We start from the raw sequence: 19,920 nt of genomic DNA, 5'->3' as shown, positions 1-19,920 counted from the left end.
CTTGGGATGCCATGAGCTACTGGGGTTCCGAAGCCAACAGGAGGAAGGGCTGTGTCCTCCCAGCCCTCCATGGCAAAGGCGAAGCTGCTGAAGCAGAGACGAGCAGCAGGAAGACACTTGCTGAGGTGAGCTGGTGGCAGGAGGAGGTCATAGAAACAGGAAGATGCTTGCGGGGCTTCTGTGCCTGCTTCCGTCAGGCCAAACAGCCTGGGTCCCAGCCCTCCCTCCACCTTTAACGCCCTTGTTCGTTAGGTCTCCTTAACTGTCACTTCACTGGGAAGTGTCCCCTAACCTCCCCAGCCTGGGCTGCCTGGCCTTCCCTGTGCTTGCTGTATTCCTTCTACTCCAGCTAGGCTGCACCCTCGAGATCTGGGACCACCTCCAGGACAGACGGCATGCTGTGAATCTGACAGTGAATGAATGATGGCGCTTGTGAGAGCCCCGCATCCTTGCTTCAGGTGTCAACAAGCCAGACGGAGGCCCCTGGGTCTGATGGCAAGGGGCCACAAGGTCAATGCTGAACCCTCCCTGGTTGCTTTGGGCTGCCCTGGGCACTGCTGCAGGGCCATTCCCAGATCCTGACACCATAAGCCCCTGGGACTGGCCCAGACTCAGGGACCTTGAGACCAGCCCAAGGCTCCCTCAAGACAGAACCTGAGCTGATGAACCGCCTTGCCCAACTCCACCCCCTAGACACCTTGGCTTGCCCCATCCCTGGGGGCTGCAATTGCAACCGACCCCACACAGCTTAGAGTGGCACATTCTGGGGCCTTATCCCTAATTCATTGGGCCCAGGGGTACCTCACTATTATGCCTTTACCGCCTTTCCCAGAAACATCCCGGATGTTCCCATACCTTTTGTGAAGTGGGCCATTCCCAGGCATTGGGAAACAGGAGTACCTTGGTCGCACCCACAATCTATGTCTTAGTGCCTCAGTTTACCCATATGTAAAACGGGCTTCATCTGCCCCGTCTTACATTTCAGAGAGTCAGGAAACATTATTATTAAAGTGCTGGCTGCTCTCTGGAAGAATAGGACTCTATTTTCATGCTTTTGTCCTCTAGCTCTAGCTCCCTTCCCCCACCTCCCTGGAACTTTATGGAATGTGCTCCATTGACCAAACTAGAGAGGGAACCCCTGGGACTGGTGGGTGTTGGCAGGTAAATGGTCGCAGGCCTGGGAACAAACACAGGCAATGAGGTTGTCCAAGCACTTTTAGTTCAAAGGGAAGGAAGTTCCAGGCTGCTAGTCACTGAGGTGGGGTCCTTGGGCCAGACAGTCCAGGCATGCCCAGCCCGGCCCTGGGGAGGGCTGCTGGGGGAAGCGACCCATCAGAAATGAGGGGAGGCTTGGAGAAATGGCCTCCAGATGTGGGCCGTCCTGGGCACCAAGCCAAGCTGCTCGAGCTGCAGCCGTGTGGGCCTGTAGGCATTGAGGTTGCTGTAGGGAGCTGGTGTGCTATCGTGGGGCCTCAGGGGGAAGAAGTGGGCCTGTGGGCTCAGGGCCCCCCACGGGCCATGGTGGGGCTGCAGCCTGGGAGGCAGAGGGGGGTTTGGGGCCAGGGGACTGCTGGGCCCCGACGAGGCCGACAAACTCTGGTTCTGGGGGTTGCTGCCTGTCGAGGGGCTGCTGAAGGGGTTGGAGGACGTGTGGTCGCTGGCAGAGCGGCTACTGCCGCTGAGGCGGCCAGGCGGGGGGCTGCGGCCTGCTCTGGGCTGCAGGGGTGCCACTAGCCTGGGGGACTTCGGGCCCATCACGGGCTTGGAGGAGGCGTAGAGGTGGCGGAACTCCTCGTCAAACAGCTCCACCGCTGGGCCCGTGAACTTGGAGAGGATGTTCCGGTGGACATGTCCGCAGAGCCAGGTGAAGCTGCAGGGGAAAGGAGAGTGAGGGGTGGGAGCGGGGTGGCCGCGCCCAGCCCCTGCAGGCCCCCTGGGGGAAGGAGGCTGATGGCAGGGCTGGAGGTAAGGACTTAACATTAGCCCTCTGCTCCTCTGGCCTGCTCATTTCATCACGGCAGAACCCCGGGAGGGCGACCTTGGGACCCCCTTCACAGATGGCAAGATTGCAGCTCAGCTCGAAAACCAGCAAATGTTTGCAGGTGACCAAGAGAGACACCAGATTCAATCTCTGGCCTCAGGGCTCCCTTCTGGTGCCCCACTCCTCCCCCCCCCCCAAGCCCAGAAGGGCTAAGTGACAGCTGAGTCCCAGTGTCCCCAACTCTGTGCTGACGAGTCCCCTAGCTGCTGAAGCCCCCTGTGAAATGCGGGAACACCTGCCTCTTCTAATCAAAGGGGGGTCTGGGCAAGGCAGCTGCAAAACACAGGCTGCTCCTCAGGGGGACGTGAGGGAGAGTCACATGCTCTTCCGGAGGGACACAAGGCCGCCCGCAGGAAGGGGAATGGCACAGCTTGAGTGCACTGTGCCCAGACACCCCGGGAGGTGGGCAGAGGCCTCAGCCCTCCCTCCATCTACTGGTTTGAAATGAACACAAAATGCTGAAGGCATTTATGCATTGCTTTCTATGATTCCTTCATTTAACCAAATTCCTTTTGATCTCTCATGGAAAAGTCTCCTCATTAACCTCCCCCCGAAACACACACACACACACACACACACACACACACACACACACACACCCAAAACCCTTGAAAAGGCCTGGTGACAGCACAGAAGACCCACCAAAAGGGTCAGGTTAGAGATTCCTCAGTTCTTAATAATGGGAACCCAGGCATGGAGGGCAACGTGGCAGGATGGTCAGAGGGAGACACAGTCACTGTGGGGGACAGGAATGACCCCCACCCAAAGGTCTCAGCACCCCCCTCCCCAACCACCGGCCTTGCCACCGAAAGGCCTGGCCCAGCCTGCAGAGTCCCCGCTCTGTGAGGCAGGGTGGGGCCCAAGCAAGGCTGGGCCAATCCTGGGAAGAACAAGGAGGCTTTGTTTAAACCTCCCCTCCCACCCAGGAGCCACCCACACACACCAGAGAGGTGAGCAGCTGATGCTGAGCCTAGGGCCAGCCAGGTGACAGGGAAGGCGGCAAACATGGGCACAGCAGGACTCTTGGCTACACTAAGAAGTCAGTTGCCCTGTGTTGTTTGGAATCAGACTAGATTAGGCCAAGCAACTGCATGCTTTACGCAACAAAACAGGTCCAAGGGTGCCCTGGCAACTTTTCTCACTCCCACGCCCCCTGTGCCCTACACCCCGGTGGCCTCTGCACCCTCCCTTGGTGTCCCTGTAGCCCCCGTGCACCCATGCACCGTGCTGGGGTTCCCCTCCTTCACACCCTGCATGGCCATCCATTCCATGCCCTAGCGTTTACGTTTTCTTGATGACCACCCGTGGTAGGAAATACACGTCATTTCTATTGCTTTTTGGCCCTTAATACATGAAATTGACTTTGTCACAATTTTTGGCTCAAGAGCCGCTCTCATGACTGGTCCACTGCTGGCCCATTTTAACTTATGTGGCTATTTGCTTAGTTATTTTAAATAATATAATAAGCACAAATGAACCCACCACCTAAAATTAAAAGCTAGCATCTAACCATATGGTCCCTCCCAGCAACCTATTTTCCAGGTCCCCCCAAAAGAGGCAGCCATCACCCTGAATCCTGTGTCATAGTTCCCATACTTTCCTTTCTCTGTTAAAAAAAATGTTTTGCTCTTCCTAGGCGCTGCCTGCGGCGGTGGCAGCCATCGGTTACTGGGCATCATGGCCGCCCTCAGACCTCTGGTGAAGCCCAAGATCATTAAAAAGAGGACCAAGAAGTTCATCCGGCACCAATCAGACCGTTACGTCAAAATTAAGCGCAACTGGCAGAAACCCAGAGGCACTGACAAGAGGGTGCGCAGAAGATTCAAGGGCCAGATCTTGATGCCCAACATTGGTTACAGGAGCAACAAGAAAACAAAGCACACGCCGCCCAGTGGCTTCCGGAAGTTCCTGGTCCACAGTGTCAAGGAGCTGGAAGTGCTGCTGACCTGCAACAAATCTCACCGTGCAGAGATCGCTCACAGTGTCTCCTCCAAGAATCGCAAAGCCACTGTGGAAAGAGCAGCCCAGCTGGCCATCAGAGTCACCAATCCCAATGCCAGGCTGCGCAGTGAAGAAAATGAATAGACAGCTTGTTGTGCATGTCATATTTGTGTTAATAAAACCATAAAACTACAAAAAAATGTTTTATGTATTCTGGAAAGAAACTGTATTAGATGTTTTTAACATATATGTAATATTTTGGGTTTTTTTCATTTAATATTATGTTGCTAAGATTCATCCGTGTTCTCTCTTGTCACTGTACCTCATTCATTTTTGACTGCTGTAGAATATTCCACTGGCAGCCAGATCAGGGTTTATTCATCCATCCGCCCACTGACAGGCATTCAGGTTGCTCTGCGGTATTTCTGTTGTGACCAGTGCTATAATGAGCATTTGTACACATATCTTTCACTGTCCTGTGGACTCTCTCTTGGAAATACCCCTACGTGTGGAACTGCTGGATTAGAAACCAGGTGAATAGTCAGCGTTAGGAGAAAATTGCAAACTCTCTTGAAAGTCACTCTGTCAACTTACAGTCCCCTCAGCGATGTAGAAAAAATCCTATATGTCCAGCATTTGGTGTTGTCGGTCTTATTTTTTTGCTAGTTGAAAAAGTATAAAGTGGCAACTCATTCTAGCCTGATCTGCATTTTTCTGGTCACTGAGTAGGCAGAACACCTCTTCATGTTTTCACACACATTTGCTTCTGCTGAAATGCCCGCTCACGCCTCCCACCAGCTCTTCCTTGTGCTGCTTTGCTCTGATGATTCACGGGAGTTCTTTGTGGTTCTTGACACTAATCTTGTCAGGGCATCATGAAAACCTGCTCCCACTCTGTAATCTGACTTTTCACTTCTTTCAGATATCTTTCAATGAACCGAAGTTCACCACAATACAGTCGGAGTTAGTAATCTTATATAATATAGTCAAGGCTTTTTTGTGTTATGTTTAACACAAAACAGGGATGTCTGGGGGCACCTGGATGGCTCAGTTGGTTAGGTGTCTGCCTTCAGCTCAGGTCATAATCCCGGGGTTCTGGGATCAAGCCCCGCGTCGGGCTCCCGGCTCAATGGGGAGTCTGCTTCTCCCTCTCCCTCTGCCCCTCGCCCTGCTTGTGCGCTCTCTCTGTCACTCAAATAAATAAATAATGTATTTTTTAAAGAGGGGTGTCTGTGTTAAGACACCTAATCCTTATCCTAAGGTCTAAAAGATACTCATCTATTCTTTTCTACTAAGAGTTTTAAAGTTTGTTTTTGACATTTCAGGCCTTTTAATCTATTGGAAGATGATTTTTTTTTTTTTTGGTGTATGTGTGAAGTGGAATCCAATTTTCTGAGTGGAGAATTATTTTCTTCCAGTTTCTCCTTTCCCCACCGCTCTGACATGCCCCATCATGGCGGGTCTGTCTCTGGGCTTTCTGCTCTGTGCCATCTGTCAGCTTGCCCGCTCCTCCTCCAGGTCCATCACGTTGCTGTGATTACTCCAGCTCCGTGACACGTCCCAATCTGGGGCAGAGCTGGTCCTCCCTGCCTGTTCTTCTTCAGACTTATCTTGGCTAATCTTGGAGAAATACATTTTACGTCATGACTACTCACATATACAAACACATACATCACCACACGACAGTTTCCAGAACACTCCTGACCTCGGTGTGCCCTCAGTACATTTATTCTATCCTACTTCATTATAAAAAAAAAATTCCAGGCATCATCCACTAAATTGATTTCATATCCTGCTAATTGATAATGATGCACAGAGGTTGAAAAGCTCTATGGCCAGACCTTCCGTGGACTTTCATTCATTTATTCATTCATTCATTCAGCAAATATTATGGTCATATATAATGTTCAGGCACTGGATGAACTGTACTTCATGCCAGGAATGCAACAGAGAAGAAAACAGACCCAATCTGGGTTCTGACGTCATATTTACAATCTTAGCTGAACAAGTCCACAGAGAGGCTCTCTAGCAGATGATCTGGAAACTATAAGGAGTTAGCAGGATAACACCTCTCCGGCAGAGAGAATATGCAGCAAGTGCAAAGGCCCCGAGGCCTAAAAGAGCATGAACGACCTGGAGGAACACAGTGTGGCTACAGCACACTGGAAAGGAAGGAAAAGCCTGCTGAGACAGAGGCCATGGTAAGCATATTTTTTTTTCTTCTCTAGGAGCAGTGACAAGCATGGAAGGACTTTAAGGATGCAAGTGATTTGATCTGGTTTATGTTTAAAAGTCTTTCTGTTCCCGGTAGAGAAAGCCCAGAGGTGAAAGTGCAGGTCAGGGCAGGAATGGATGCAGGGTCAGTTAGGTTCTCATGCTGCGCCCACCAAGGCCCAACCCCACCAACAGCAGAAGTGGGGGCTCCCTCCTGGGTGACCCCAGGGCACCTCCCTTCTTAGGCCGATCTTAGAGCACACACCACACCGCTCTGTGGCCATTCACCCAGTTTTTTGATAACTGAGAAGAGCGCTGTGTCCCCTGTACCTGTCGCAGTGTCTGTGCTGGGTAAGACTTTCTACGAGAGCTTGAATGTTGAAATGCACACCCCCCCCACCTCACCCCCACCCCTCAGCTGAAGATGTGGACAGAGCTCTTCAGCTTGGAAGAATTGTATATGACCGGGGCCAAAATATCTGAAGTCCAGGGACAGCTGCATTGAAAGAATGGGATGGAGACTTGTGTTTTGTTTTAACTGGAGACAACCCTGAGAGACCCGGGGAGAAGCGTCTTCTGCAAGGCTGGCAAACAGATCACCTCTGACTGCTGAGTGCAAACCAACTTATAGTTGTCCCGCCCTCTGTCGAGGAGGGGGACTCTTCAGTTCTCGGGAATGGCCCTGCATGTCCTCAAGCCCACTGCCACCCTCCTCCTGGCACCTCCCATATCAGGATGACAAGCCCAGAAAGCACTGGAGAGCTGGAGAGCTTCGTCAAGGAAGCCGGTGACCCTGGGTCAATCACCTACCTTATCCATGCCTCAGTTCCCCCAACTGTCCATTGGAAGAATAATGCCTCCCTCAAAGTGTTGTCCTGGGGATTAAATCCTTCCTAAAGGTCTGATCACACCTGGCCTAGGGCCTGACACAAAGCTCAGCAAGATTAGTTCTGCTTCCTTCTGCCCCAACCAAGGTCAAGCTACCCACCTCCCCACCCCCGCCCCGGCATGATGAGCTCCACAAGGGCAAATACAGACGAAAATGAAGAGGCATATTTCTCTTGCTTGAAAGTAAGAGGAGACACTCTCCTTCCTCTGCATCTTCCTTTCAGAATTTCTTTCTCTGTCCCCAAAGATAGGAGGGATCCGAATAAATAGGCCTCGCTACATTTCCCCAGTAACTACCTTTAGCTCATACCCTTTGGCCCCACCACATTTTCCACAACTTTCCATGACTTTCTACTCTTCATCACACCTCATATAAAAATGCTCAGGCTTAACCATTGCTTACGATCATTTCTTTACGGAGGCGCCACGCCACATAAAACTTACAAATAAATCCATATGCTTTTCTCTTGTTTATCTTTTGTCCAATGTACAGGCCCCAGCCAGAGGACCTAGAAGGGTAATAGGAAAAAGAGGTTTTTCCTCCCCAGATAGTGGATATGGGGTTTTGTTGGAGGTGATAAAAATATTTCGGGGGCGCCTGGGTGGCACAGTCGTTTAGCATCTGCCTTCGACTCAGGGCGTGATCCCAGCATTGTGGGATCGAGCCCCACATCAGGCTCCTCTGCTGGGAGCCTGCTTCTTCCTCTCCCCCTCCCCCTGCTTGTGTTCCCTCTCTCGCTGGCTGTCTCTACCTCTGACAAATAAATAAATAAAATCTTTAAAAAATATATATATATTTTGGAACTAGATAGCGGTCACGGTTGCACACACAGTGAATGTACTAAATGCCATTGCATTACACATTTAAAATAGCTAATTTTAGATTATGTGAATTTCCCTATAATAATAATAATAATAACAATAATAAAAGAATGAGAGAGAATTCCTCAGCTATGGTGGGCCCCTGACTCCAGGCTTGGGTCTTTGGGTCTGGAACAGCTGCCCAGACAGAGACCTGACCCTTCCCATCCTGGTGGTGAGCTAGGTCTAGTGGCAGCTTAGATAAGGTCAGAGGTCAAGGTCAGAGGCCTCAAGTCCTGACATGGGGTTTGAGGCTGAGCTCCCACCTGCAGCCTTATGGCTTGATGCCCAGAGGTGTTTGTCAGTCTCCAAGGAAAGAATAAAAGCTGAAAAGGTGGCTTTGGCCACCTGGGGAGGGCAGCTCAGCCTCTTACAAAACACGCGAGTGCTGGATGCAGGGCCCAAGGACCAGAAGCACACGGGCTCCGCTGCACAGGTGCCCCAATGAAGCAAAACAATGAGGAAGTTGTGGGTGGAAATGCACCTGGGGCTCAGTGACCCCTGGAAGATGGAGGTGTCCCCTCAGGACTGCCCGGTCTCAGAGGCCCTCCTGACAGCGGAGCTACGAAACAGCTTCTTGCCCCTGCAGACGGACAGCACCTCATTCAGCTCCGGTGCAGTCTGTGAGCTAGACATCACAGGCCCGCCGCGCGGCTGCAGAAACAAGGCCCAGGATAAGGTGGAGAGACAGACCCAGAGGGGAGCCAAAGGGAACTTTAGCTCAGCCACCCTTTCCCAGGCCCCCTCCACTCCACCCATCTTTCTCTCTCTCTCTCTCTGTACTGGTTCTTCTTCTTCTTTTTTTTTTACTTAAGTAATCTCAAGCTCCTGACATGGGGCTTGAACTCACAACCCCAAGATCAAGAGTCACATGCTCCATTGACTGAGCTCCAGAGGGGCACCCCAGCCTTGAAGCATGCCTGGTATGGACCCAGTGGGTCTCTACATAGCTGTCGAATGAAGGAAGGAACAGAGAGGTGTGGTGACTTGCCCAAGGTTGCCCAGCCAGGAAGCTACAGAGCCAGGAATTGAACCTCTGCTGTCTGACTTCTAGCTTAGGCTGCTGTCGCGGCCAGTCCCTAGCACCACCCTAGGTCCCATGGAATTTGGACACACTTCTGAAAATAAAATAGGACACACACATACACACACAGCCCAAAACAAATTGCATAGCTTTACCATTATGCCTGAGAGAGCTAAGGAGGGAAAAAGAAGAGTCTGTGTCCTATTGCAATCTGAAGGGAAACTTGGAAGTGCCTCTCTGCCCTGAAGCCCCCACCCCCACCCCACGAAGGGTCCAGATGTCCCCCCTTCTGCCCAGGCTGGTCCTGCCTCCAGCCTCATGTATGTGGTGAAGTCCCAGCTCGGCCGGAGCAGCACTCTGGGAGCCGCTGGGAGGGGTAAGTGCCTGAGTGGCCGGGGGCTGCCCTGCGCCAGGCTCAGCCTTACGCTTCTCGAAGCCTTCGGCAGGTGAAACCCAGTGCTCACCTGTACGATCCCGACAGGACGTATCTCCAGTCCGAGATGATGAACTTCTCCTGGATCTGGCCGGCGAACTTCCGGCCTGATTTGGCACAGTACACCTCTCCTTCCACACTCCGGATGGAAATGTTCTGTTGGGAGGAGAGTCAAGGCGTCGCTCACTAATTACGTACGTACAGATACACGTGTGCCTAGGAAAACATCCAGAAGGACGCTCAGCAAGACACAGGCAGGGGTTATCTCTAATTCACAGGCTCATCAGCTATTTTTATTTTTCCCTTGGCTGAATTTTCCAAATTTGTTTCATTGTCCTGACATGATTTGAGTCATGGCGGGGCGGGGGGTGGGGAGGGAGGAAAAGGGAGATGGTAGGATTTAAACAAAGTGGCAAACAGAAGAAAGACAAGGGCCTAATGCCCATGGAGCCTTCCGTCTAGGCTCCCAGAGACAACAGAGGCCTGGCAAGCCCAGCCTTGCCTTGTCAGTGGCTTTAGTGACTTGAGTCCCTGACCCCAAGCTGGTCAGAGGAAAGTGCAGCCGGAGGGGCTACCTTTGTGGAGACCTCGGTGGACCCTAGATTGTCCTAAGGAAAGGTGTGTCCACAACCCAAATCATGGCCCCGTTTGTCCGTTCCCCCACCCAGGAACACCTGCTGGCCCAGCCCTCATCAGCCAGAACCCTTGGGAGGCTAGAGAAATGAAAAGGTGGGTAAAGCACGGGGATCTCTGAGAAAAGGAGGATACTGCTGGGATCCCGGGAATGTCCCTGGTGGCTGGGCAGGCTCTGGGAAGAGGATGCCCAATGCTTCCAACAGCAATTCCCAGCCTCTCCATAAGCTCTGTGACATGCTGAGAGGAGGGCCACATCCCACCGTCCCTTGATGGGCAGAAAACAGGCAGGCGTGGCCAGTGTGGGCCATGGCGTGGCCTGTGCTGACTCTATGCACCTGTTATGATCCAGGTCAAGCAGACCCAGTGATCACAGGACCAGAGGCCCGCTGCTCCGGGAGGTGCCTGAACTCAGCTATGTCCCAGGCAATGAGGCAAGGAAGGGCAGGAGAAAGGGGGGATGGTGGGGTCTCCCGGAGGCTGACCTGACTGAGTGAGAGTGGAGTCACCAAGGGGCCCACCCATCCTCCAGACGGTGGGGCCTGCTCATAAACACGGGGTGCTTTTACACTGGGCCTTGAATTCACTGCCATAAATTTGACATGACTAAATGAACCCTTATCTCTGGGTTTCTTTTCTCCTTGCCAGAAGAAAGAAGTCAGTGGGGAGTTGGGTTCAGTCCAAGAGGATCAGCTTCCTGTTAGGGCCCTGGAGTCCTATCCATGGCCGCTGCCCTGGCCTGGGAAGTGTGGCCACGGGGTTCCTTCAGCCGGGAGGACAAGAAGCATACACAGCAGACAGTGCTGCTCACGAGATATCCAGGCGCTCCTTTGGGTTCCCAGCCCCCATGCATCTTCGTGAGGCCAAAGGGCTGTAAGCAGGAGTGATGGAAATCTCTTCCAGGTCAGGTCCTGCGGCATCCTCCTGCTCTCTCCCTCCCTGCCGCTGCCATCTTGGAGGCCATGTACTCCTTATGGTGTAGCTACAAGATGTGGGGGCTGTCTGTCCTACACTGGGACTTCGAGCAAGAAATAAACCTTCATTACGTTAAGCCATTGAGATGGGGGTGGGGGCTTCTGTTAACATGGCGTAAGCTAGCCTATCCTAATACAAAATGCCTTCTGGGTGCTCACTGGAGGCCCCTACCTTGAGATGGCTGTCAGAGACCTGGACTTTGTCACACATCTCTTGGAAGAGCTTCACACCTCCCTGGTCCAGGAGCACACAGACAAACACCCCGCGCTTGTTGGCCGCCTCTAGAATGTCACAGAAGATCTCCACATCCGTGAACACATCCATCAGGATGGCCAGGACCTGAGCCAGGGCAGAGGGGTCGAAACAAAAGAGTCAGGGGCCAGGTGCTAACTGGTTTCAGCCGAGCTTCCTGAGTCTCGCTGGGCCTAAGAGAGCCATTCGCATTGCTGATGCTCTGGAGGAGAAAGCAGGAGGTTGGAGGTGGGGCGGGATTCTGCCAGGGCAGCATTCGAGGGAAAGCTGGAGTGGAGGCCTCCTCCCTGACCCCATCTGTCCAGCCCAACCACATACCGTCTGGCCTCTCGGTCCACTGCTGCAGTGTCGCATGCAGGGGAGGAAGGAGCCAAAGGCAGAGAAGGAGCACAAAGAGGGGAAGAGAAGAACAAGGGGAGGTGGTCAGGCAGGTTCAGAGCTGAGGGATGGATTTACCGACATGGCTGCTCAGCCATGCGGAGCTCGAAGGCCCTCGGTGGCCATTGGTTTTCAAGTGTTTTTAAGCCACGGAATACTGCCTCTAACAAAATCCCTGTGGAGACCCTATAATGTAGACTAGACAAGGCTGAGCTGCCCCAGTGGGATGGAGAAGGGAGTCCTGCTCTGCCAGCAGCTACTGCCTCCTCTATCATAACAGAATCCTGGGGAGGAGAGAGCCCTAGAAATCCAGCAAAGGGGAAGACTTGTGTATGCCTGCCTGCCTGCCAAGAACCCACCCCTCCTCTGGCCAGTAGCACCCACTCTCACTTTAAGGAACCGCCTCCCCTCCTCAAGCAATGTGGTTTGGGCGGGGCCACTGCCAGGCGCCGGATTGGGCACGGGGGAGGGCACATCACCAAGGCCAGGCCAATGAGAGCACAGCATCCCCCGCTGGCTACAGAGACTGGTCCAGGGCTGCTCACATGACCTAAGTTATTCTAATGGGCGCCGGCCCTGGACTTGTGCTGGGACTGACGGAAGGAGGTGTTCTTGCTGCTGAGGTTGCTCAGCTGGTAGAGTAAGAGCTACAGCTGCTAGCAGCCATCTTGCCGCCACGTGGGGACAGCCTGCCTGAAAATGAAGTCAGCCCCCGCGAAAGCAGCACCAAGCACATTGCCAGCAGCATCATTCGAACATCTGGTTTCAGTCATTCTCGAAGCCAGTCCTACCCTTGACCTTCCCACTGTAGATGTCAATGAATGCTCCTCTTCCTAAACTTGTTTGGGGTTGTTTCCCACGGTATTTTGATTTATAAAAAGAAATGTGTATTTGGTCTTTATCCCTGTTTCTGGCACCAAGCTCTGAAAACACTTGGAATTTCCTAAGTGGTGAGAGCAGAGAGAGAGAGCGAGAGCGATAAAGGTCCTTTGTTATGTTAATGAGGTGACTTTAGGATGGGGGCTGGTTGCCAGGGGAACCAACTAAGTGATTAGAGAGAGGGTTGGAATTTTCTGTCCTTCCCACCCCTCTACCCCAAGGAAAGAGAGAGGGTCTGGAGGTTGAATCAACTGCCAATGCCAATGATGTAATCAATCCTACCTGTCAGTCACGAAGCCCACAGAAAAATCCAAGAGGATGGGTTCAGAGCTTCTGGGCTGGTGATTTGGGGAGAGCAGAGTGCTCATAGAAGGCGTGGAAGTTCCATGCCTTCCCCATACCTTGCTCTGTGCATCTCTTCCATCTGCCTGTTCCTGAGTTCTATCCCTTATAATAAACTGGTAATCTAGAAAGCGACATTTTTCTTTGCTGTGAGCCACTCTAGCAGATTGATTAAACCCAAGGAGGGGGTCTCTGGAGTCTCCAGTCTGAGCTTGGGACTGGCCTGGGTTGGGTTGGGACACCCAGCTGGTGTCTGAGAATTGCTCGGTTGTGAGGGACCCCCACACAGTGGGACTAGAGCGGGATTAGACAGCTGTCACCCATTCAGAAGTCTGTCCTAATACCCAAATCATGGCCTAATGACAAGTGGATATGGCAGCCATTAGCAATGATAATTATAATGGTCACATAAAAACTGTGAGACGTGGCGAAATGTTGAAGCAAAACTGCTGTATGATCCATGCTCGACACAGGTGTATTATCAATGAATGAATTCAGGGAAAAAGGAAAACAGAGCACAAAATGATAGTCTGTCCATATGACTACCAGTGAGGGAAAGTGGTGTGTAGACACATAAGCAAGCACAAAGCCCAAACCAGCAGTCAGGTTTGGACTGGGCACTAGGATAGTTTTCAACATTACCTGTAATAATGTTCCACCATTTTTCTAATAATTACTATATACTTATAGTAATTCTCTATATACGGTATATACAGATATATGTGTATATACAGATATATAGCTGTATGGACCATCAACATCTGGGAAGTAGCCAGGACGACGTCATTGAAACAGACAAAGGAGATGTCTGGTACCCACGTGGAGCTGACTTCCTGCCCAGATGATGTGAGTGTCTGGACAGGAGAAGCAACTGCCCAGGTTAGAAGTCAAAAAAAGAAAAGATGTTCTGAGAGGGAGGCCCCGCTCCTTTAGAACCATGGCCCGGCTAGCACATGATTGTCTCTACACATTTAAACTTTCGGTGCCAACAACAACCCAGACCCTCTCCGCTGGAAGAGAAACGCTTCCTCCTTGAGGGCGGTATAGGTGAAAAGGACACTTCTCTCTCCCCAGGAGGTCAGCAAATCCTCCCTGGTTGTGTTCCAGAGAGTCCTTGCTTCCCAGAGACAGGGCTGGTGACAGGCGAAAACAGAGAAGGGGCCATGTTTGCAAATAACCCCTTTGTAATTGAAGGGATGCTTGGAAAAACAGGCTCACGATGCAGTCTAGGTTTATCCTGTTGGCCACATGTTGGGATTGGCTCCCAGCTGGATTGACCCAAGGCCCATAACCTCTTCAGTCCCCTGCGTGGTCGTGCTACCTTACAGGGTGTCGGGGGATGAATGACGGCCTCCCGAAAGATGTGTCCGCAGCCTAACCCCAGAACCCGTGGACATGATCTCCCTTGGAAAAAGTCTCCACAGGTGCAATTAAGACTCTCAAGATGAGATCATCCTGGATTCTCCGGTGGGCCCTGAATCCAATGACAATTGTCCTTGTAAAAGACACCCAGAGGAGAGACAGGGAGAAGGGTGGGGGGCACATGAAGACAGAGGCAGAGCCTGGAGTGAGGCGGCCACAAGCTGAGGAATGCCTGCAGCCACCAAAAGCCAGAAGAAGAAGACAGGACCCTCCCCAAGAGACTTTGGATCAAGGAGGGTCCAACTGACATCTTCATGTTAGGTCTGGCTTTCAGAACTAGGAGAAAATAAATATCTCCTTTTAAATGACCAGCGGTGTGGTAACTTGTCCCAGCAGCCCTGGGACACTAATATGGAGGCAGTCACACACAGTCCAGACGACAGTGCCCTATGGGGTGTTAGCGAACTGTGGCTCCAGCCCTGGCGCTACTGGCGATGAGCTGAGTGCCTTTGGACAAGTCACTTACCCTCAGTTTCTTTACCGATAAAACACTGCTCAAAAATACAGCATTAGCTATCATTCAAGCTGCATCTAACCCTGAGCCCAGATAATATAAATGAAACCATGTGCAAAAAGTAAAGGCTTTTATTCTAGTTTGTAGCTAAAATATGACTAGGATTTTTATATGCCTTATGAGCAAGTATGAATAATGTTAGAATAACACCATGCAAGCATGTTTTAGCCCAGGTTATGGAAGAGGATTAAAATTAGTGCCAACGCCAGCATAAAAAAGAAATAAAGTAGGCCAATCCGCTGGACCAGCATGTCGGGGTGGGGTTGGCTAAGAAGGAAGTCCTTCCTCGACCCCATGACCCTTCGCTAAAGGAAGCCCAGCCTGGCAGGCCGTTTCTGGGAGTCTGAGCGGCAGAGAGACCCAGGAGCCTCGCCAGGGGGATGCCGGTCTGCTGGGGCAACACCCATAGACAAGGGTCATCCTGTGGGGACCTCGAATCCTGGCTGAGAGTCCCTCACCCCCTGGCAGACAGATGTGAGCTCCTCTGGGGCTGGAAAACCCCGCTGCTTCGGGAATGGCAGGGTGGAGGAGGGGAGATGGGGTTTGGGTCCTGGTGGGGGCCAACCGTGTCCGGGACACTTTCACGCCATCCCCCACTCTCTGCTTCTACTTCTCTTCTTGCCTCTTTCTCTTCTCTGTGCTGAGGCTCCTTTGTTTTCCCAAAACAATAGCAACAGCACCGTGTGGTGAGCAGAGCGCGTTCTTTCACAGTTTTGCAAATCTCTGGGCCATCTGGCCTACCAGGAGACAGAAGGCTTCTCTGATCTGCTTCTCTACGCTGCATGAGGGGGGGGGGCATAGGGAGATCTCTGGCCTCACACAGAGGAGCAGTTAGAGAGGGCATGACCTCCCAGGCCTGCTGAAAGGATCCCGGAACCCTCGGGGGATCCTGACCACACTCGCAGGATGTATTCAGCCTGCTGTTTCCAGATTTTACGATGCTTTGCCATCCAGGGCCAGCTGATTCATGGAGACAGCTAACACCTTGCCTCGGAGTGCAGCCTGTGATAGGCACACCCAGCCAACCGTCCCCCTGCCCTAAATGACCCCAGGGCCAGGTCCTGGGCAACAAGGGACCACCTACAGCCCAGAGCCTGCTGACATTATTCCAACTAACCAATCCTTTTTTTTTTTTCTTTTTAAGGTTTTATTTATTTATTTGACAGTGAGAGCTACAGAGAGAGAGAGAGAGCACATGAACACAGAGGGAGAGGGAGGGAAGCAGACTCCCCGCTGAGCAGGGAGCCCACCTCGGGGCTCCGTCCCAGGCTCCTGGGATCAGGGCCTGAGCCGAAGGCAAGAGGCGTAACCGCCGAGCCACCCAGTCGCCCCTACCAACGAGCCAGTCTTAAGCTGTTTGGCCTGCCTGCCCCCTCTTCCCTGCAAAAGCACCATAAGGGCCTGTGCCCACGCATTCCCTTGGCCCCTTCTGCCTCCGGACCCACCCGGTGCTTCCTGTGTGGTCGGGCCTGGCCTGCTCCGCCTCCTGCCTCTAGGGAGCTGTGAGCAAAACCTTGTTTCCTGCCAGTCATTTCCCACCTGCGGGACGCCCAGCCCTCTCACACCTCCTGATCTTTGCCTGGAATCCCTTTCCCTTCCCTCTCTGCCTGACCAACTCTTACTCAGCCTCTGAGACTCAGCTCAGAGGTCACCTCTTCCGTGAAGCCTACCTTAGTCACCCTGTCCTCCCCTCCCAGGCACAGGGTTGCTCACACCCAGGGCTGCCTCCCACCCCATGGCCTCTTCTCCTCCCCTCACAGGCAGGCGGGGGCAAGGAGCCCCCAGAGGGAGGGAGGCCGCCTGTTCTGCTCTGCCATCCTGGGTGCAGGGCCTGGCTATGAATTAAGCTTTGTGGAATAAAGGAATTCGAGCATGGAGCGAAAGAGGGAGAATTCCTGCTAGTTCAGGGAGTGGAAACTGGCCTGGAAAACACGGAGTAGGCTGGCTCTGTTTGTTTTCCTCTCAGGAGTCTGAAGCCATGGGGGGGAACATGAAAACCTAGCCGCCCTCGGGTCTGAGCAGGGAGGCAGGGGGCACAGCCTGCTTCCGTGGACAGCCTGTGAAGGCTCCAGCCCCCCCTGGCATCTCTGTGGGGGCAGGTCAGCCCTAAGCCCTTGTGTGTGTGTGAGTGTGTGTGTGTGTGTGTGTGTGTGTGTGTGTGTGAGGCATATCACAAACTCTGCCTGCAGGGGCCTGACAGACAACAAGGTGGGTGAAGCTCATCCAGGTCTGGGACAAGAGGGCGTGGTGGGGACTATGGCAAAGGGGACTCACCCCAAAAAGGTGGTCACCACCTTCTTACTTTTAGGTGAAATCTTCAGGCTCTTAAGTGTCATCTTAAATTCATAACATGCAGTATTGGTGAAACAAAGGATATCAGGGGCCTGGGGCCACAGAGGGAGGGAAGCCTGGCTGGGTGGGGAGGAGGGGTGGGGGACGGACTCAGCAGGGGGATTGCTTCACCAGCCCTGAGCTGGCTCCTCTCCAGGGAGCCTCACTCACGGTCAGAGCTACAGCTTCGAGAATTTCCCCAACACCACTGGTCTCTACCCCTGGGCAGGGCACTGAGCTTCACACACAGAGACCAGAGCTAGCCTTACTCCAGCGTGGAGTCTGAGGCCCGTGGAGGGCAAAAGACTGGCCGTGGGTGACGCGGTCAGCCCCGGGCAGTGTGGGCACTCCTGGCTGCCCACCTCGGCCCATCTGCCAGTTCCTACTGCTGACCCGTCACAGAAACAGGAAAAACGGCTCCGAAACAACCCCGAGGCTCGAAAAGCCAATGCTCCCTGCCATTGTAACCTCACTTAATTTTCCAGAACTCCACTCCTTCCCTCCCCTTCCACACACAGCCTCTCCACCTTCAGCCGGGCTTTTTCTGGAGCCTTAAGATTTCACATTAGTGAACTTCAGAGGGGATTCCGTCAGGAGCCTGGGATCCTAGCAGAAAACAAGCTTAAATACCAGCTGGTTCTTTCTCGACTCAACTCTTGTCCCTCTACAGCTTCAGGAGGGAGGAGGGGGCCTTCAAAGCCTGTTGCACTTTATGAGGCTGGGGTAGAATGAGCTCGAGCCCCCCCCCCTTCCCCAGCTGCAGCAGGAAGCCGCTGCCCTGGCCGGTGATTCGATCCCGAGGCAATGGGAGAACTGATGACCAGATGCCCATCACCATGCCTGAAATGCTACTGGCCAAGCTCTGGTCATGAGATATTTTTGTTCTTTTTAAAAAAACTTTTACATGTTCATTTGAGAGAGAGAGAGAGAGTGAGTGGTGTGGAAGGGCAGAGGGAGAGGGAGAAGCAGACTTCCTGCTGAGCAAGGAGCCCAATGTAAGACTGGATTCCAGGACCCTGGGATCCTGACCCGAGCCTGGGGCAGGTGCTTAACCGACTGAGCCACCCAGACGCCCCTATTTTTCTTCTTCTAAAGTCACATATTAAAACATAAATACTCTGGGGAGAAACTTTCTCTCTGCCTACTGACCACCATATGGATTCAGGGGGGTGCCCGGCCATTTGTGGGCAGACAGGTCTAAGCTGAGTCTGAGAGGACAAGGGAAAAGTGTGTGGCCCAGTGGACTGGCCCCTTCATTTGGAACCACAGAAGTGAGGGGCCTGGCCCAGCCAGGGGGAGCTCAAGAGAGCCTTCCTGAGAAAGGGACTTGGGTGCTGAGTCCTGAGGAAGGAGGAGGCCTTCGTCAGGTGAAAAGCAGGGAAGGTGAAGGGGTCCCAGGCCGAGGGAACGGCACATGCACAGCCCCGAAGACAGAGCAAGGGGGGCTGGAGAGTCTGCAGGTCCCTCAGGACTGAGTGACAGGAACTGGGAGAGGAGCTGGAGGGGTTGTGAGCCATAAGGAGTCTGTTCTTCCCGCTGTGAGCAATTGGGAGCCATGGAGGGCTCTAAGCAGGGAGGGCACCAAGTTGGACGTGAGTATAGAGGAAGTGCACCACTGCAACAGGGAGACCCGGTGGGTGGGGATCAAGTCGGAAGAGGAGGGGCAGGCGGGAAGCTACTGCAGGAGCTCCAGGCAGGGGTGGTGGTGGTCCGCACCCTGACTGCGGCGGGCGGGATCAGAAAGTCAGCGATCCAGGGCAAGTCAGAGAATAGCACCCCGACTCCATCCTCAGCCCCAGTCTTCTGAGCTCCATGCCTTGGAGCAGGACCCAGCCCCTCTCCTTCCTCCACCAGCACCACTCCTCCCTGCACCCTGTCCCCCACGGCCCAGGAGACACAGGCTCCGGCACCCATACCTGGCTGGTCCTGGTGATGCAGCGGCGAATGAGGTCTCTGATGTTGTTGTGCTTGTCCGTCTGGAAATACACGGTGGCGCTGGACTTCTCCTTCAAGTAGGGCTTCTGGGCCGAGGCCCAGCTGTGCAACAGGGTCGGCTCGCTGCCCTCGGAGGCCGCGGGGAAGTAGGTGCCCGACTGCAGGGAGCAGGAGTCCAGTCCCCTGGGGCCTGCCTCTGCCCCTGCCGGGGGCTCCGGGGCACAAGGGGGCTCCTTGGCCTGGGCCTGGATGTACTGGGCCTCCACCGAGGACAAGAAGTCTACCTCACCTTCCTGGCTGAGTGCCTGCCAGTAGGCCTCGGGACCCCCGTCCAAGAGGGCGTCTGTGGCCAGCCGGGCGCTCTCATTGTCGCTGAAATCGGCCCTGGTCGGCCGGACCCACTGGCTCTTGACCTCTTCCAGGCGCTTCCGGATCTTGCCCACATGCCTCGACCGGCTCATGTTGCCCCGTCCCTGAGTCGTGGTGGGCAGGAGGCCGTGGCTTGAGCTCCTCCTGATGTCAGGGCCACAGCACGGGGTCGGGGAGCACTCAGCGCTCCCGGGAAGCACCCAGCCTCCACCTGCCACCCCTCACGCCCGCTCGGAGGGAGCCATTTACCGCTGTCCAGAGCAACACCTGCCAGGAATCATCCTCACAGCGGGGCGCTGGCTTATCTCGGGCGCCACCGCCCTGCCCGCAGGCCGGAGGGCCGGCTCAGTCACGCCCTGGCACACTCAGCCCTGGGAGCCTCTTCTGCTCCCAGCAGCCGGCCTGCGCTCCTTGCACAACTCTCCGGAGCCCCCGGCCTGCCTGCTGTGCTGAACAGGGAGGCTCTCCCAGCGCTCCCGGGGCCTCAG

General features: G+C 53.8%; 2 protein-coding genes across 6 annotated transcripts; one reads left to right on the top strand and one right to left on the bottom strand.

The window, feature by feature from the left end:
* Position 1: 1 nt before the first annotated feature.
* On the top strand, positions 2-4,182 carry LOC121101697 (60S ribosomal protein L32-like). 4 transcript variants are annotated; one of them, XM_040625847.1, is made up of 4 exons: positions 35-125; positions 350-510; positions 2,022-2,102; positions 3,678-4,182. In XM_040625847.1, the coding sequence occupies exons 2-4, from the start codon at positions 417-419 to the stop codon at positions 4,124-4,126; spliced, it is 624 nt and encodes a 207-aa protein (XP_040481781.1). In that variant the 5' UTR covers positions 35-125; positions 350-416; the 3' UTR covers positions 4,127-4,182. The 4 variants fall into 4 exon arrangements, with proteins under 4 accessions (XP_040481784.1, XP_040481781.1, XP_040481782.1 ...); XM_040625848.1 differs by having other exon boundaries at positions 41-125; positions 354-510; XM_040625850.1 differs by lacking the exons at positions 350-510; positions 2,022-2,102 and having other exon boundaries at positions 2-125.
* Positions 1,198-19,867, bottom strand: FAM83A (family with sequence similarity 83 member A). 2 transcript variants are annotated; one of them, XM_008689312.2, is made up of 4 exons: positions 19,045-19,863; positions 11,182-11,349; positions 9,434-9,558; positions 1,198-1,870 (listed from the first exon to the last, which is right to left on the bottom strand). In XM_008689312.2, the coding sequence occupies exons 1-4, from the start codon at positions 19,522-19,524 to the stop codon at positions 1,333-1,335; spliced, it is 1,311 nt and encodes a 436-aa protein (XP_008687534.2). In that variant the 5' UTR covers positions 19,525-19,863; the 3' UTR covers positions 1,198-1,332. The 2 variants fall into 2 exon arrangements, with proteins under 2 accessions (XP_008687534.2, XP_040481774.1); XM_040625840.1 differs by lacking the exon at positions 11,182-11,349 and having other exon boundaries at positions 19,045-19,867.
* Between the last annotated feature and the right edge of the window lie 53 nt (positions 19,868-19,920).

Source organism: Ursus maritimus, unplaced genomic scaffold, assembly GCF_017311325.1.
Source record: "Ursus maritimus isolate PB19 unplaced genomic scaffold, ASM1731132v1 scaffold_9, whole genome shotgun sequence".
Taxonomy (NCBI): Eukaryota; Metazoa; Chordata; class Mammalia; order Carnivora; family Ursidae; genus Ursus; species Ursus maritimus.
Note: the sequence above shows the minus strand (reverse complement) of the source record. Positions and strands in the feature narration are given on the sequence as shown.